General features: G+C 30.3%; 10 protein-coding genes across 10 annotated transcripts; 6 read left to right on the top strand and 4 right to left on the bottom strand.

Moving 5' to 3' along the window:
• Positions 1-263: 263 nt before the first annotated feature.
• On the top strand, positions 264-1,406 carry BX663DRAFT_482000 (uncharacterized protein; the record flags this gene model as incomplete). Its single annotated transcript, XM_051524386.1, has 3 exons — positions 264-633; positions 753-1,083; positions 1,394-1,406. 3 exons carry the CDS (start codon positions 264-266, stop codon positions 1,404-1,406), a joined length of 714 nt encoding a protein of 237 aa, XP_051387695.1.
• A 1,388-nt stretch (positions 1,407-2,794) lies between these two features.
• Positions 2,795-3,799, top strand: BX663DRAFT_8993 (uncharacterized protein). The gene is made up of 4 exons (XM_051532349.1): positions 2,795-3,086; positions 3,155-3,430; positions 3,498-3,648; positions 3,716-3,799. Exons 1-3 carry the CDS (start codon positions 2,856-2,858, stop codon positions 3,537-3,539), a joined length of 549 nt encoding a protein of 182 aa, XP_051387696.1. The 5' UTR covers positions 2,795-2,855; the 3' UTR covers positions 3,540-3,648; positions 3,716-3,799.
• On the top strand, positions 3,527-3,902 carry BX663DRAFT_406442 (uncharacterized protein; the record flags this gene model as incomplete). Its single annotated transcript, XM_051522260.1, has 2 exons — positions 3,527-3,648; positions 3,716-3,902. Coding segments are annotated over 2 exons (309 nt in total), but the record flags the coding sequence as incomplete, so codon positions are not given.
• BX663DRAFT_8998 (uncharacterized protein) lies at positions 3,815-5,318 on the top strand. The gene is made up of 2 exons (XM_051532350.1): positions 3,815-3,905; positions 4,053-5,318. The coding sequence occupies exon 2, from the start codon at positions 4,076-4,078 to the stop codon at positions 4,985-4,987; it is 912 nt and encodes a 303-aa protein (XP_051387698.1). The 5' UTR covers positions 3,815-3,905; positions 4,053-4,075; the 3' UTR covers positions 4,988-5,318.
• A 303-nt stretch (positions 5,319-5,621) lies between these two features.
• BX663DRAFT_491812 (dimethyladenosine transferase) lies at positions 5,622-7,032 on the bottom strand. Its single transcript, XM_051525128.1, has 5 exons — positions 6,875-7,032; positions 6,649-6,797; positions 6,094-6,583; positions 5,913-6,019; positions 5,622-5,840 (listed from the first exon to the last, which is right to left on the bottom strand). Exons 1-5 carry the CDS (start codon positions 7,010-7,012, stop codon positions 5,798-5,800), a joined length of 927 nt encoding a protein of 308 aa, XP_051387699.1. The 5' UTR covers positions 7,013-7,032; the 3' UTR covers positions 5,622-5,797.
• A 936-nt stretch (positions 7,033-7,968) lies between these two features.
• BX663DRAFT_425843 (Snf7 family) lies at positions 7,969-8,654 on the bottom strand (the record flags this gene model as incomplete). The annotated part of the gene is made up of 4 exons (XM_051522511.1): positions 7,969-8,042; positions 8,110-8,221; positions 8,314-8,428; positions 8,485-8,654. The coding sequence occupies 4 exons, from the start codon at positions 8,652-8,654 to the stop codon at positions 7,969-7,971; spliced, it is 471 nt and encodes a 156-aa protein (XP_051387700.1).
• Positions 8,655-9,981: 1,327 nt separating this feature from the next.
• BX663DRAFT_491818 (uncharacterized protein) lies at positions 9,982-10,532 on the top strand. Its single transcript, XM_051525129.1, has 3 exons — positions 9,982-10,131; positions 10,201-10,280; positions 10,336-10,532. The coding sequence occupies exons 1-3, from the start codon at positions 10,062-10,064 to the stop codon at positions 10,459-10,461; spliced, it is 276 nt and encodes a 91-aa protein (XP_051387701.1). The 5' UTR covers positions 9,982-10,061; the 3' UTR covers positions 10,462-10,532.
• On the bottom strand, positions 10,526-12,509 carry BX663DRAFT_491819 (autophagy-related protein 17). The gene is made up of 8 exons (XM_051525130.1): positions 12,190-12,509; positions 11,896-12,114; positions 11,612-11,826; positions 11,413-11,538; positions 10,962-11,284; positions 10,835-10,911; positions 10,688-10,768; positions 10,526-10,629 (listed from the first exon to the last, which is right to left on the bottom strand). Exons 1-8 carry the CDS (start codon positions 12,427-12,429, stop codon positions 10,543-10,545), a joined length of 1,368 nt encoding a protein of 455 aa, XP_051387702.1. The 5' UTR covers positions 12,430-12,509; the 3' UTR covers positions 10,526-10,542.
• A 108-nt stretch (positions 12,510-12,617) lies between these two features.
• Positions 12,618-13,620, top strand: BX663DRAFT_464037 (beta-lactamase-like protein; the record flags this gene model as incomplete). The annotated part of the gene is made up of 5 exons (XM_051524005.1): positions 12,618-12,841; positions 12,909-12,943; positions 13,022-13,240; positions 13,300-13,389; positions 13,445-13,620. Exons 1-5 carry the CDS (start codon positions 12,639-12,641, stop codon positions 13,618-13,620), a joined length of 723 nt encoding a protein of 240 aa, XP_051387703.1. The 5' UTR covers positions 12,618-12,638.
• Positions 13,621-14,249: 629 nt separating this feature from the next.
• Positions 14,250-16,021, bottom strand: BX663DRAFT_464042 (hexokinase-domain-containing protein; the record flags this gene model as incomplete). Its single annotated transcript, XM_051524006.1, has 5 exons — positions 15,734-16,021; positions 15,292-15,660; positions 15,136-15,213; positions 14,414-15,048; positions 14,250-14,312 (listed from the first exon to the last, which is right to left on the bottom strand). The coding sequence occupies exons 1-5, from the start codon at positions 15,972-15,974 to the stop codon at positions 14,250-14,252; spliced, it is 1,386 nt and encodes a 461-aa protein (XP_051387704.1). The 5' UTR covers positions 15,975-16,021.
• Between the last annotated feature and the right edge of the window lie 2 nt (positions 16,022-16,023).

The following is a 16,023-nucleotide window of genomic DNA, read 5'->3' on the forward strand; positions in this document are numbered from 1 at the left end:
CAGAATGAAAACTTAAATAACATCCCCTTTCTCTTATTTTATTGTCATTTATGCTGACACCCATCAATTATTGGTCGAGGCTGTACCAAAACTGACTCACAAAAAACTATACAACTTTGCTGCTTTATTTGTTGGTCAAGGAAAGAATGCCGATGCCGAGATCCCTAAAGTTTTCTTACAATTTAGTAATAAAATGGGAAAAGATTTTAATAGGCAACAACAGTTCCCCCAATATTCAGTATAGCACACTAATCTCAATAGTCATGCGTAGCTTTGAGACACTTATAGAGAATCATGTTGGAACCAACTTCAAGCCAAAAACGTTGCGCTATCTCTTTACGAGGCTTTCTAACACAACTGAATTTCCAGGCCTCCCTTTCCGAAATAGTGTCAAACGCGACCTAGCTGAGCGGGTATATGATGCTATTTGTACCAATCAAGAAATAATTTACCCTGCTAATCTGGAAGTTGCCGACACTCACAAAACCTCAATCAACAACAATCCTATTAATGAATGCCGCCAAAAATTACATGGCTTGAACCTGACTGAAGCAGATTACTATGCTAAACCTTACTTGTATTTGCCGTGGTTATACCATGTTTTAGAAAGAATGGAGCAGCAAGTCATCACTCGTGAGCCAATGTTGACGCACGCCATCTGATTTCTAATACACCATCAACAAGGACGTGTAACTGGGACCAGTTCAATGAAGCTTTGCGATATATATTTCGGAACTTTGAGGCAATTAAAGGCTATTACACAACCGGGTTGAAAAAGCTCAAATATCACGGCTATAGAAGAAACAAGCAAAAAGCATTGACCGAAGTGTGTAAACGGTTGTTTACAGGTAGCAGAAAGTACCAAGAAGGCAATCCTGATATACAGCAAGCAAATCAGCAAAAGTGGAAGCCGTTAGCCCCTAGAGACAATGCCGGTGAAGCTGAAAGGCCTACTGTAGTGGCGTTTGGTTCTGCTCGGTTCGGTGAGCTTCGTGGGAATGTACCTTCTCCAACAAAGGCATTCGGAAAAGCCTTGCTAAATTATGTCAAATCAACCAGATGCAACCAGCCAAATTCAAGAAAGTAAGTCGTTTTGATTGATGAGTATTTCACAAGTCAAATATGTCCCAGATGTCATACAAAAAGTACTTCTAACCAACGTGATGACTCCAATATGATGATCCATTCAGTTCTCAACTGTCAAACTTGTAATATCTCGATGGAACAGCGATCATATGGCGAGTCTCAACATGCGCTCTATCTTTTTGTATATGGCTGCTAACAACAACAATCGACCTGAAGAGTTTCGGCGGGGGTAAGCTATCTTGAGATTAATATAGATTTCATTACTTCATATACTAACAACACTATTATTATTTGTGGAAAAAAATAGCCTTAACAATTGAATAACATTATGTCTTGTATAACAGCAAGACACCCTATATTTACAGATTAGTTGACCTATTGAAAAAAAAAGTCTTCATTCGCCCAAAAATTAAAAGTATCTTAATATGTCCCATTTCCGTATCGCTGCCCTACTTTCGTATCTCTGTCCCATTTTCATAATGATATCCTAATTCAATTTTGAAACGGCCTAATTTTTTCTCATTGGCCCAACCTAGTTTCTTCAACTGTAATACGGCAATAGACCAAAAGAAGAAAATATTTACTAATAATTGTACTACACTTATCTTGATAAGAAGAAAGGCATGCTTATTTTCATATTTAATAAATAAATGTTGTCAATTTCAACGAGTAGTATATTCGCCGTATTATACATTATTTTGTAAACCTGAACTGCATCCTTTATTGGAAAAGAGGTTAAACATTAAAAAAAAAAAAATAATATCAAGCGTATATTGTTATAATCTTAACATAGGTTTGATAGCACCAACTGTCAATCCCTTCTTACAGATGAAAAGGATGTCAAAGAAAGTCAGATTTATAGGATTGTTTAATATGAATAGTATCGATCTTCCTTTTTAAATGGTAGCAGAGAATTTACATGTAAGCTTGGTATCTATCACATGAGAATTACTCCAAGATGGTGGAACGATAGCCTTATGAGCTACATTTTCTTTTCTTTAGAATAACGGTTTCGTCGTAGTCAACTTACAGACGAATATTTGCAAATAACTCACCCTCTCAAATCATAATTGAAATCTTTAAAACTGTTCAATTTTAATGCCATATCTTACTTTTGAATAACTTGGGGAGGGAAAAGAATTTGATATTTGGTAAGAATATAAATATTGACTATTTAAGATACAATGTTTCAATTAATATGAATCGTTGTTTGTATGACTACAAAATACACTTCATATTAAATACTTCTACAGGAAATGTAATAGAAGTACAAATATCTGAAATTGGGAAGAAACAAACAGTTCAATAAAAGTAAAAGTAAGGAAAAAGAGACAGAGAGAAAGAGAATAAGGCTTATTAACTGTACACTATATCAAATTCATAAATGAACTTTTTTTTTTCTAATTATTTAATGGAAGCATAAAAGACGATTGTTATGAATGAAGAGACATCAAACTGAGTTGAAAAAAAAAAGAGTCAAAAAAAAAAAAAAAAAGCGTCCGCCTTTTCCCAACAGACTTGTAAGAATACAGTACAAATGAAATACTGTAATAAGGAATTCTCGTGCTTATCAACCTATTTTAAAACTTATTATGACCAAAAATAACTTAAAGACGACTCTGTTTCTGTCCCCCCTCTCTCCCCCCTTTCTCTCTCTCTCTTTTTTTTTTTTTTTTTTTTTTTTTTTTTTTTTTTTTTTTTTTTTTTTTTTTTTTTTATTCTTAGCTTACCTTACCTTTTCTCTTTTCTTTTTTTTTTCCTAAAACAAGATGAATGACCATCAAAAGAAAAAATTTATTAATCCACTTCGGAAGTTTTCTTTATTACAAACAAGTCTTCAGACTGAAGCTAATTGTGTGCCAGTAGAGAAAAATAACGTATTATTATCAAATAAAAAGAATGAATTTGAGCAAAAAGATATTATTAGTTTGCTACCAAGAGAAATTACTTTAAAAATATTTTATTTACTATCCTTTCAAGATTTAATTCAAATCCAATTAGTACATTTATATATAATATAAAGACCTTCACACGCATAAACAATATATTAATATAAATTATTATTTAGACATGCAAAACTTGGAATAGAATCACTCAAGATGTTACCATATGGAGAAATAGATTTTACGAATTGAATTCACATTTTACAGATATATATGCACATAAGCCATTAAAATGGTTAGATACTTCTACTTTACCTTGGAAAAAAAGATATTGTCAGGCTATTACCTTTGTTAATTGGAGAATGGGTAATGTGCAAAGGACAATCAAGATTGATAATAACAATCACAATCGTGTATTGGCTGTCAAACTAAGAAATCAATTATTAGTTACTTTATCAGAAGTAAGTTGGTATTTATATGTGTATGTAAATGTATTTAGTAATTTTCTTATCATGAAGGATAATACAGTTAAATTATATGAATATTCTACAGAACATGGATTTATATTAAAATCAATATGGTTCTTTGGTGATCCAGCTATTTTACAGTCAAATTGTATTGTTGAATGTATAGACATTTTACCAGATATTAATATATTAGTCATTGCACAGCGTGGATCGTAAAGTGATTAAATATAAACTCATACTTGTTCATATTCTATAAGCTCAGCATCATTTTATATTTAGAAAATGTTTGTTTTATGATATTACAAAAGGCTCAAAGCATGATCCTATCCAAGTACTTAAGGGAGGTAGTCATCCTTGGTTTTTGCCTGATTCTATATCAGTAAATCAAGATTATTTTGCTCTTGCTGGTAGGAAACCATCTGTTATCTTTGTCTGGAATTGGAGAAAAGGCATAAAGTTATTGAGTAGGGTAAAGGTTGAAAAAAAAAAAGAAAGAAAAAAAAAAAAAAAAAGAAATACTGGCATGTAACAAAACATCAATATATAATATAGGCTTTTGAAAATCAGCCTCATAATGTATTTTTATCTGGAAATAATTTAATCACTGTAAACGTAGATGGGTTATTACATGTATTTAATATGTATGATCCGTTAGGAGATGCAACTATTACACACTATTTAAACGCTTGTAGTATACCATGTATTGAATATAATAATGAATTAAGTTTAGTTCTTGCACCGCATGCTTCAAGAAGAATTTATCATTATCGTTGGAATGAGTATAAATCAAATGATGAGGATCAGGAGCATCTTTTATCATTGTCAACTAATAACACCCATCATCACTTACATTCTACCGCACAGCTACCATCAGCCATGTCTCATAGACAAAGATTATCCAAGACATTGAGTAGTTTCTTGGGTCTAAAAATACCTTCTTCAACTCATCATCTATTTGCACACCATTCATTTAATCCTTCTAGTCAACAGCCACGTTCATCTACCTCAACTGGAACGCATTTATCAAAAAATACTTCAAAAGATTTTATTAGACAGTGTTCTATTCGTAGACGTCGTCATTCATCCTATAATGATTATGGTTATGCATGTCAACTGAAAACAGATCAATACATTAAGCAATATTATGATAATATGGCTAATCAAAACCTTCTGCTCCCCCCTTTACCTAACCTTAGTGAACGTCCAAGATTAATTCATTCAATTCGTACAACTCCACTTGAGAGTACGGCTAAAGAAATTGTAAATATTGCAATTCATGGAGATCGTGTGGCTACTGTTAACCGACGAGGGGATATAGCCTTATATGCTTTAAATGGTACGACAGCAGCCAGAGTTACGGCACATTTAGGTTTGAGTGAACAACAGGAATGGATGGAAGATGAGAACGATATCAACAGTAATAGAGAAGATGATGAATTATCCGACGGTTATGATTTTGTAAGATCAAGATTAGCCATGGGTCCAATGGGGTTGATTTACGGTTCAAAAAATGGAACACTATGGTGGTTAGATTTTGGCTATAGAGTATAAAATAAATAATGAGACAATACATTTTTTTTTTTTTTTTTTTTTTTTTTTGTAAATAGATGTGAAAAGATACAGTAGTGTTTATAATAAGTTGAGTGAGAACGTCATGATGAGTGGGTGAATACAAGGTTTCATTTTGCTTTTTTGGAATACAAGATATATATACACAACTAATTGGTTGACATCGATAGCCTAAGAAGCGAATAGTTGTCAATAGATTGTTTAAAAATGATAAAAATCGATTGGGAGAGGGAGAGAAGCCTTTTTTTTTTCCTATTCTTCTTTTTTTTTTAAACGTATATAAAACTTGATTTCCGCCTGATGTGTATTTTATTCCTTTACACTGATAATTGCGTTAACACGTTTTACGCACTCAGGTTAAAATAGGAAAACTATCTTTAAAAAGCGGTCAAAGTCAGACAAAGCTTACAGTCTGTCTTTTAGAGAAATTAAAAAATTTTCGATGCTAACTTTCTATCTCTTTAAAAAGATACACTTCTTCCAATGCTGAATACTTTACATATAATAGTATCCTGCTTTCTATATAGAAATATCCCGTAAAATATAAAACTAACTTTTACTTTTTTTTTTTTTTAATTAAATCAACGCCTTTCATATATATTGATACTACTACTAAAGTCATTTTTGAATAATAGTATAGTTATTTATTGATTTATAAATAACGAATATAAAATGATCTATGAATAAGTGTCTACTATATTGCTGCTACTACTACTACTACTAATACAATTATTAATGCTTTACATGTAATAAATTAAAAAAAAAAGAGAAAACAGAAAACGATATCTTTTGTTAAGAAAAGTGAATATTAGCAGTGTTAAATGCAAGTAAAAGACTAGAAAGAAGGACGATAAATATTCATTCATACTAAAAGATTTTTTTTTATATACAAGTAGTAATTACTTACTTTAAGAAATCATCTAAATCACATCTTGCTGCACGCTTATCTGACATACTAACAGATTCAAGAATTTGAGTTACTTTAGCTTTAATATCAAAATCAGATTCGACCATCTAAAATAAAATCAAAACCATATCATCTCGTTAATGAATCTTTTATATATCTATTCGTCTATTTATCTCTTTACCATCTCATGAGCAGCACAATAAGTTTTGTAATTTTTTTCAAGCATATCTAATACAGTAGATTGTTTGAAATTGGCAGAAAAAGTTTTGTGTTTTCTTGTGAACAAAATACGCAATAAACCATCGAATTCTTTAAAATTAACAGGTGGAGGAGGATTCTTTGGCTCAAGTCGAACGACAGATGATTCGACTTTGGGTGGAGGACGAAAGTTATTCTTACCGACTTTCATCACATGATCTACTTTGGCCAACAATTGTACGTTAACTGATAATCGACAATATAATTCATCACCTGGTTTGGCTACTAAACGTAAAGCAAATTCACGTTGAAACATGAGAATGGCAACACGGAACAATGGACGATGTTCCAACAATTTAAACACAAGAACAGATGAGATCTGATATGGGGTATTACTGATACAAACATCAAAATAGGGAAGATCTGTTTTCATAAAATCACCAAGTAAAATATTAAGTTTTTTTTGTTCAGAGCTATATAGTAATAATAATTAGCTTCATAACGTCTATATAATATTGCTGTTTGCCTATCAACTTACGTTCCATGTACACGTTTTTGTAATTCAGCTGCAAGACGAGGATCCATTTCAACAGCATACACTTTTTTACAAGCTGGAAGAATACGAACTGTTAAATTACCAGTACCTGGACCAATTTCCAATACAGTATCTGAACTAACAAGATTAGCCTATAAGGGAATGTTATAAGTTTTACACATTTTTTTTAAAAAAAAAAAAAAATCATCGATCATTATTTGATTTATACCTTATCAACAATGCCTTGAGCAACAAGAGGATTTTTTAAAATGTGCTGGCCAAGATCTTTATTGAAAATAGGACCAAAGGCTCTCATGTCCTCGGAGGGGGTTGTTTTCTTGGTTGTCTTTGCTGTTAATTTAGGCATGTTTTCAGATTATATAAAACAATAATAAGAAAAAAAAAAGTTATTCATATTTTTTTTTTGTGCCTCTTTTTGGTTGCGAGTCACAAACCACAGATTGAACAGTTATTGGTTTTTGCGGCTTTTTAAAACTACTTTTACGCCAAAAATGACTTGTCGTTTCATGTTTTATTGGCAAGTGTGATGATAAAGTTGTTGCTGTAGATCTTGTACTCAATAGTATTGAAATATATAATACATGGTCAGGAATTAGCTAGTATTGATAGGTGTCATAACGAGAGTTAACTACTTATGATTTTTTGTATTTCATTAACGAATATCATTTTTATTACTGTATTGCGTTTAACCTCATGGATTTTTTTTTTCAAACAAAACTATGCCGTTATAAATATTGTTTTTATGGTATACATTTGTTTATTTTAGTAAGAAAAGAAAGCATTGATAATATACAAGTATTAAATCAATATTACTGTAAAATTAAACACAAAATACTTGTTTCAAGTCTTCTTTGGTTTATATGAACTTGACCCTTTTTTTTTTATTCCAATCTCACATTTTATAACCAGTAACACTAACTCCTTCTTATACCGTTTATACATCTTCCTTTTCTCTCATTTTTATCCTACTTTCCTTCCAAGTTCTTTCAATATTCAACTACTGTTTGTATATATATATATATATATATATATTCTTTAAACAGTAGCTGTTGCCTTTTAACTTTATTTCATTTGTAGTCATTTACAGACATGAACCAATAGCTTATATATATATATATATATAGCTTAACAACAATGACTCGAGAACCTGGAATTATATATCTCATCTATAATAAGTATTCTGTATATGTATATGCATAATTACATAATACTATCATTATTATTGTGAAAAAAAAAGGATAGCTATATACTTGGTTGCTATCATTTATACATAATATATTTATATTCAAAACAATATTAAAATTACATAGCGATACTTGCTTTAAGTGCTCTAAGTTCAGCTTCTTCATCATCCTCTTCAGCGTTGATACTATGAGCTATAAACAAAAAAAATATATTAGTATGTATTCAGGACATGTAATAGAGTATATCAATTTATTTTACCAGGCACATGAGAAGGTACATTGGGGGCAGAAACAACCAATGAAGGAGTTTCCAACATTTTTGCGTCTAATTCTTCTTGTTCCAATTCTTCTAATTCGTTTAATAATTCATCCTACATAATCAAGGGTAAGCGTACAAATAAATAAATATACATGTATATATACATGTATTTATTAAAAATATTTCATTTCTATTAGACATTACCTCATCTAATTCATCACCAACATTAACAGGTCGAGAAATAGCTTCTGAAATTTCGTTTGCAACATCCATTTGGTCACGAATTTCATCCATGGTAGCATCAACTTTATCAATATCCCTATATACACATATTATTAAGTCAGTTTATGAATAGTAAATCACTTGTTAACATACATTGAACCATGAATATTTTTCATGGCTTCTGCACCAGCACGCATAGCACTCATGGTTTCCAAATTAACATTGGCACTTTCAATAGCCATCATTTGAGTTTCAATCGTCATTCGAGCACCATTAATCTTTTCAATGTTAGCTTCATATGTCTTTTTCCTTTTAAGTGCCATTAAAGCAGCTACATGAACGCATTTATTAATAACTATCGAATTTATGTCTTTTTTTTTTTTTTTTTTTCTTGTACAAACCTCTTTTATTTTTGGTAGCATTCGCTTTTGCGATTTTTAATTCATTTTCTGCTTTTGTTTCTAAGAAAGCCTGTCTTTTCTCCAACATGCTTAACGTTTCACGTAATTTATAAATGGCATCTTTTGCTGTTGTCTTTGATTTAGCTTTACCAAAGAAAAGGTTCATTTTATATATATAAATATATGTATGTATGTATGTATGTGTGTGTGTGTGTGTATGTGTATGTATATAAAAAAGAGAGATAAATAAGAATAAAATTAAAAAAAAAAAAGAAAAAATTAAATATGATGAAGCAATTATTTTAATCTATAAAATAAATGACCGCAGTAGGTGCATGATCTTTTAACAAGAGAAAAATAAACTTCCAGCATGTAGGAATTATATAATATACATTTTAACTGTAAGGTTCTTCAAGGAAATATAATTATAAATATTAGGCAAATATATCGCCTTATGTTTGAGGATGTAAAATAGAATTCCAAGTACTATTTGATAGCCTACAAAAAATAAAAAAAATGAATAAAAACACTTTATTAAACAAGGAGGAATAGAATGAACATTTCTCTTCGCCTATTTTTGCCTAATATCAAAAGGTTTCTGTAAATGACATGAATAACTATTTGCTATAAAGTTTAATGAAAAAGCCATTGCATTTTTTATTATCCTTTGGACTGATTTATATTTGGAGTAAAGAAAATCTAGAAGAAATAACTAGACCTAAAATGAAATTATTATAACAATCAAAGATGTTAATTTATACAGTATTCAACATCTTCATCTACTGATTCTATATAATGATTACTTGTTGGATAAGGAATGTGTCAATTTATAGCCAAGGATTTTGTATTAGGTAGTTAAACATAAAGTTAAAATATGACAAATAGAAAGATATGTTATTAAATAATAATAGACAGTTGATCTCTGGTTATTTCTAAAGTTTTGAATCTTGATTCAAATGAGATGCGCAATAAAGAATAGAAAGATAATTAAACGTTACTATTGTTTGGAAGATAACTTTTATATAGTCAATGGCAGAATGTTGTTTACAATCAATTTACTATCAAAAAAAAGAGGAACTTTAAATGAATCATGTATTGTTTCTCGAATCTAAAAAAGAAAAGCGTTTACAATGACAGATTCATGATAAAGGACAAAATTACGTCATGTATGCATGTGGTTTTTTTTTTTTTTTTTTTTTTTTTTTTTTTTTTTTTTTTTTTTTTTTTTTTTTTTTTCAAAATTAAAGCAGCAAAAATAAATATATGGAGTGACTGGAGTTACCAGGTTGCTTGTACATCTTTTATTATTACAAAAATAAAATAAGAATTATGGCTATTACAAATTCTTTAGCTGATATCGCACAGAAATCTGCTGTTCTTTTACTTGCTGGAACCACTGGTAAAGTAAAACAACAAACAACTTGAAGGACACTTATAAATTGAAATTTAACTCTATTATCATTAAAAGTCTATTACATGGTTAATGTGGGTATGCTTGTTAATCGTAGAATGGAATTAAAGAAACAAGGAAAACTTCAGGAAGAACTTGTAAGGATAATAATCGACAGTTAAAATGGCTTATTTATATTATATATGTATATAGGCTCGCTTAAATGGCATACTCGATTTACAAAAAAATGATGAAAAAATACTTCATGCTGAAACCTCAACTACTCCAACACCTTTGCCAGATACAAGTATACCTGGTGAAACTGTAAAAGATCTTTAATTTTGTAATATATGCACAGAACCTTTCATTTGTTTACTTGCTTGCTTTTTTTTTTCTTTTTTTGTATAAATATAAATATGATTAACATGCATCGCTGGTATTGCTATCAGTAATAGTGGTATTTGTGGTAGTAATATTATTATTATTATTATGTATCTCTGCTAATGCCTAGGAAATATATGATTAGTAACAGTCTCATACATGTGTGCATTATATCTATTTTTACTCTTTTAATGCTTTCTGATGACAGATTAGGTAATCTTTTCGATTCACTTTCTATTTCTATTCTTAACATTGAAGGAGAATCCTTTAATTTTTTTACAAGTAGTTAATAATAATAATAATAATAATAATATGAATTGACTTGAGTTACATTAATAAATGGGCAAAGTACTTCTGGTAAATATTGACCATGTTGTGCTGCCCATGATCTTCGTTCTTGTAATTCATCTTAAATAATGTGTTAAATACAAGTATATTGCACAATCATATGACTTTACCATGATAAGCTTCCTCAAATGACTTTAATAATTCTCTTCTAATTGAATCTTGCTTCTCTTGAGCTCTCTTTCTTCGTTCAATTTCTAATAATAAATAGTTATATGAAGAAGCATAGCATCTATACCATTCAGCTAAGGAGGACAATTGTTTGAAATATTCTTCTAGATTTAATTCTCTTTCTTTTATTTCATGTTCTGTATCTAGCATCTTTTCTAATATCATTTTAGCCTGTCCATCACCAAAAGATTCAAATTGATTTAATATTTTGATTAAATCATCTTTTACTTTTAAATAAAGCTGTACACGAACTTCAATTTCTTCACTATAACAGACAGTTATAACGTTACTATTATTCTTGATATATGCTTTCCCTCTCTCCATCACACACACACACACACACACACACACTCTCTCTCTCTCTCTCTCCCTTTTTTCTTTCTCCTTATTTACTTTATAGATTCCACAATATATAATCTATTTCCTAAATCTTCTAAAATATGGGGTATATGTTCATGATCATCTTTCAACACAGTAATATCTAATTCATCACGCCTTTCTACATCTGATTGATATATTCTATACAAGGGGCTATTTAGTACTAGTAGTTCAATCTACACATACATATGTATCTCTATAGATTCAATTTTACCTCATAGCCTCACCTAATTGATCATAATGATTTGTTAGACTTATTAGAATTTCTGCCATATTCGATATCTCATCTTCTTGAGCCTGTATCTTTTCGTTTGAAAATGCTACATCTAATGAAGCAATAGGCAACAAGGCATTATTTTTTGACTTTGTTATCTCTAGTAGAAACGTTGATATCATTTTGGATTGTTTTTGTAGCAAGTTATTCACTGTCTATAAATTCAAAAGAAAAAAAAAATGAATAGTTCAAAAAAAAAATAAAGGTCAACGATGAATACAAACTTCTATTTCACCAATTTCATCGTCTGCTTGTCTTTGTAGTTCAATAATTCCTTGATCAGAAATGTAGTCAAATAAACTTTTATATTCATGTTGACTTTGACTATCATTCATTCTTTCTTTATTCACTTGTAATATATCTTTATCGATTTTACGTTTTTTTAACAAGTTAAATACATTGGTCAGTTCGAGTGTCAATGTTTGTAAATGAGTTTCATGTTCCTTAATTAGATGGAAAGAAAATAAAATAAATAAAAGTACATGTTGTTTAAATCAGTTGAAATTAATTAGTAAAACCTTGATTCTGTCTTTACAAGACTCGGTTTGAGCATCCAGATAGTCTTTTATTTGCTCTACTATTTTTGTTTGTACAATAATATGATTATTCACAAAAACTAATTTTGGATGAATTTTTGCAATTGTTTCTACATGCTGTTCTGAAGTCTGTAGACAAGTATTAGCTTGAGCACAAATTGTTTTCCCTGTTGACAGTGCCTTTTTTGAAAATAGTAGTAACTCAATAAGTTCTTGCTCCATAGTTGATAAAAGAAATAGGAAAAAGAAAAAGAAAAAGGGAAGGTATTATGTTCTTGTGATAGTTGATTATTGTCTGCATTACTAAACAAAGTTAGGATTTGCAGCTTTGATTGGATAATTCAAAAAAAAAAAAAAAGATAAGGGCATAATGATTTCATGTTCGCCCCTCTCTCTCTCTCTCTCTTCCTCTTTTTTTTTATTACTATTTAATGGCTACAGTAGTTGAAATCATTTTCTTAGGAACAGGTACATCAAGTTCTGTTCCTACTATTGCATGTCTAACCAATCCAGAAAAGAGTTGTAAAGTATGTTTATCTTCACAAACTCCTGAAGGAAGAAAGAATAACAGGAAAAACACTTCAATGGTTGTTCGTTTTCGTAAACATTCGGATCCTACTGGATTTAGATTAAGGTTTGTATGATGGCCAATCAATTACAAAAAAGAAAAAAAAAAAATACTAAATGTCTTTCTTATATAGAAATGTCCTCATTGATTGTGGCAAAACATTTTATAGTAATTATCTTTTTTTAAAAAGAAAAAAAAAATGCATGCAGCTTATTTGTTTTCTTTTTTTTTTTTAAAAAAAAATAGCTAGTGCGATTGAAATTCTTCCAAAATATGGTGTTCGAGAATTAGATGGCGTTATTATTACACATGGCCATGCTGATGCATGTTTCGGCATGGATGACTTGAGGGGTTGGACTTTAGACGGTGTCATCCAGCCTTATGTTAATGTTCATCTATCTCCTGAATCAATGGATGTTATTGGAAGAACCTTCCCCTTTCTAGTAGATTCCAGTTTAGCAACAGGTATGTGATAGTTTACTATCATAAAACATTAGATATTGATAAAATCATTACGTTAATAGGTGGTGGACAAGTCGCATTCTTTAAATATCATGTATTTGATCCTAATCGATCATTTATAATTGAGGGATTAGAATTTACTCCTCTTGCAGGTAAGCAACAAGCACAGTAAATGAGCAAGTAGTAATCAAAGTTCTTTATTACAAGCTCATCATGGTAGTTATGGAATTGAAAAGAAACCTTATATTTGTTTTGGATTTAAATTCGATGGAGTTAGTTATATTTCGGACACTAATTACATTCCACCGGAAACAATGAAATTAATCAAAGAGAAATCAAGAATATTTATAGTGGATTGCCTGAGATGTAAGTTCAATAAATAATATTAGAGATTTAAAAACTTATATATTAAAAATAGTGCAAAGACTTCACCCCTCTCATTTTTCGTTGGAACAATCACTTGAAGCAACTAGAGAAGTGAAAGCAGTCAAGACTTATTATGTTGGTTTTGCTCATCGTACAGATCATTATGATTTAGAGAAAAAATTAAAAGAATTAGAAACAACAGAAGGTTTAAGGGTTGCACCTGCTTATGATGGTTTAAAAGTGACATTAGAAAATGAAGATGAACTTGTAGAATCATCTTATTTTGAACCCGAGCCTATTATTATTAAAATATAGAGTTTGTTTGTTATTATTAAAGTTAACCTTCCTTATTATTAATTAAAAACCTTGTCTAAATTTAGACAAAAAAAAATGGGGGAAAGAGGAAGAAGAAGAATTGCGGGAAGGGAAATAGGTATGAGTTATTATTGTAAACAATAATAATACTACAAGAAGTAGTCTAATTATGTATGCTAGTTTATTCCCATTTTATATTATCGGATTAATATTAAACCCGAAAAGGGACTAATTTTATTAACGATCATGCATAATAATAGATGAGAAGGTTATGTCTAAAAACAATGTAAAATAATGACAGTATGAAAAAAAAAATAAACATAAAAAATGATTAAGCTTCACTTGCAAGCATAGCAGCCAATGCAGCACCAATACCATTACCATCACGAGCAATCTATATAATAGGAATAAAAAATTAAACTTCTTCTTCTTACAACACACACGCACGCACACACATACACATATATATATATATCTATATTTGTATATACTTACACCAATGTTAATTCTCTCGACACTATCACCATATAATTCACGTAAAGCAGCATTTACACGATCAGGGAAGTTTGAATAATGTTCATAAATAGTACCTTCAACACTGATAGTAAGACCACCATCAAGAGCATTACGTTTACTAACAATAGCACTCATACCAGCAGCTACTAAACGAGCAGCACGTCTACCTACAAGTTCACAAATACGTTTTACCATTTTACGATCTGTTAAAGTAGTTGATTTCAAATTCATCACGTTCTCTAACAAATGTTTTGTATCTTCCAACTCGTCTGTCTCATCACGTTCAATAGCACTCATGTAGGCAGATTCAAAGTTGTAAGCCTTATTGAGATCAGAAGAGTATTGAGCATCAAATAATAAACGACGATCTGTGAAATCCACCAAGATAAGACGAACGATTTCACCTAAATAGAGACCAGCACACATCTTTTCATAAACATGAACACCAGGATTAACGGATTGACGATTAACACGAATATCATAAAAGGTATGAGGAATTGTTTCAGATTTAGTATCTCCAAAGCTTCCCCATTCGGTGTTAATAATCATTTCTTGTTCAGGGTTTTTAGCTTTGTTACTAATCTTTTCAATATCATCTATCTTTTCCCAGTAAGCTTAAAAAAAAAAAAAGAAAAAACTAGAGTTAAGACCTAATCAAATCTTACTTTGGGACATAATAAACAAAAAAAAATAGTATTTACCAGCATTTGTACCAGTACTAACAGTGCAAGCAAGTAAAGTATCCAAACTACGATAGCTGTGAGCTAAAAGACATCCAGCTTAAAAGAAAAGAAAAGAAAAAAAAAAATGTTGAGTTTGAAAAAAAAAAGTTGTTTCATTTCTTTTTCATAACTTACAAGCACCATTAACAGCAGCTTTAACAATAACAGGGAGTTCACGTTTACGGAAGGAAGTTTGTAAAAGTTCAACCATGTTTTTATTATCAGCACCCGTAATCTCAAAATCTTTAGTCCAACGTAAAATATAAGCATTATTGATAGCTGTTTGATGAAGTGGGAAAGAGATACATAAACCAAGGGAAAGAGGATTCTTGCTATCACCTTTATTAACAAAGGTTAAGAAAGAATCAACACATTCAGCCATAAAGTCAATCAAGTTATTGACTGGACCCACTTTTAAATCTTCCTTGACAGTATACTTGAGTTGACGTGTGGTAATACGACCTTGACCATGAAGTGTAACAAGATAGACACGAATATATGAACCTTTTTTTTTATCATAAATAAATGCTTAATTACTCACTCACTCACTCACTCACTCACTCATTCACTCACTTACCACTTAAATCTAAACCGAGATATTCTCCTTTCTCTTGACCAGAAGGATGACTACAAATCCAAGAAGGAAGCATAGGAACATTACAATTCGTATCTTCCTTCTTTAAACCAGTCTTCATTTCAGCTTGTAAAAGTTCTGATATCCTTTTCAATTGATCAGTAGACAAATCAAATTGTTTTTCCAAATCATGAAGAGCTTTTTGTTTAGCTTCTTCAGTACGAATAAGGTCTTTTGCCATCATTTTGTTTTATTATGAAAGATAAAGAAAAGATAAAAATAAAAAAAAAATA

Source organism: Cokeromyces recurvatus, assembly GCF_025118155.1.
Source record: "Cokeromyces recurvatus strain NRRL 2243 chromosome Unknown BX663scaffold_1, whole genome shotgun sequence".
NCBI classification, from domain to species: Eukaryota; Fungi; Mucoromycota; class Mucoromycetes; order Mucorales; family Mucoraceae; genus Cokeromyces; species Cokeromyces recurvatus.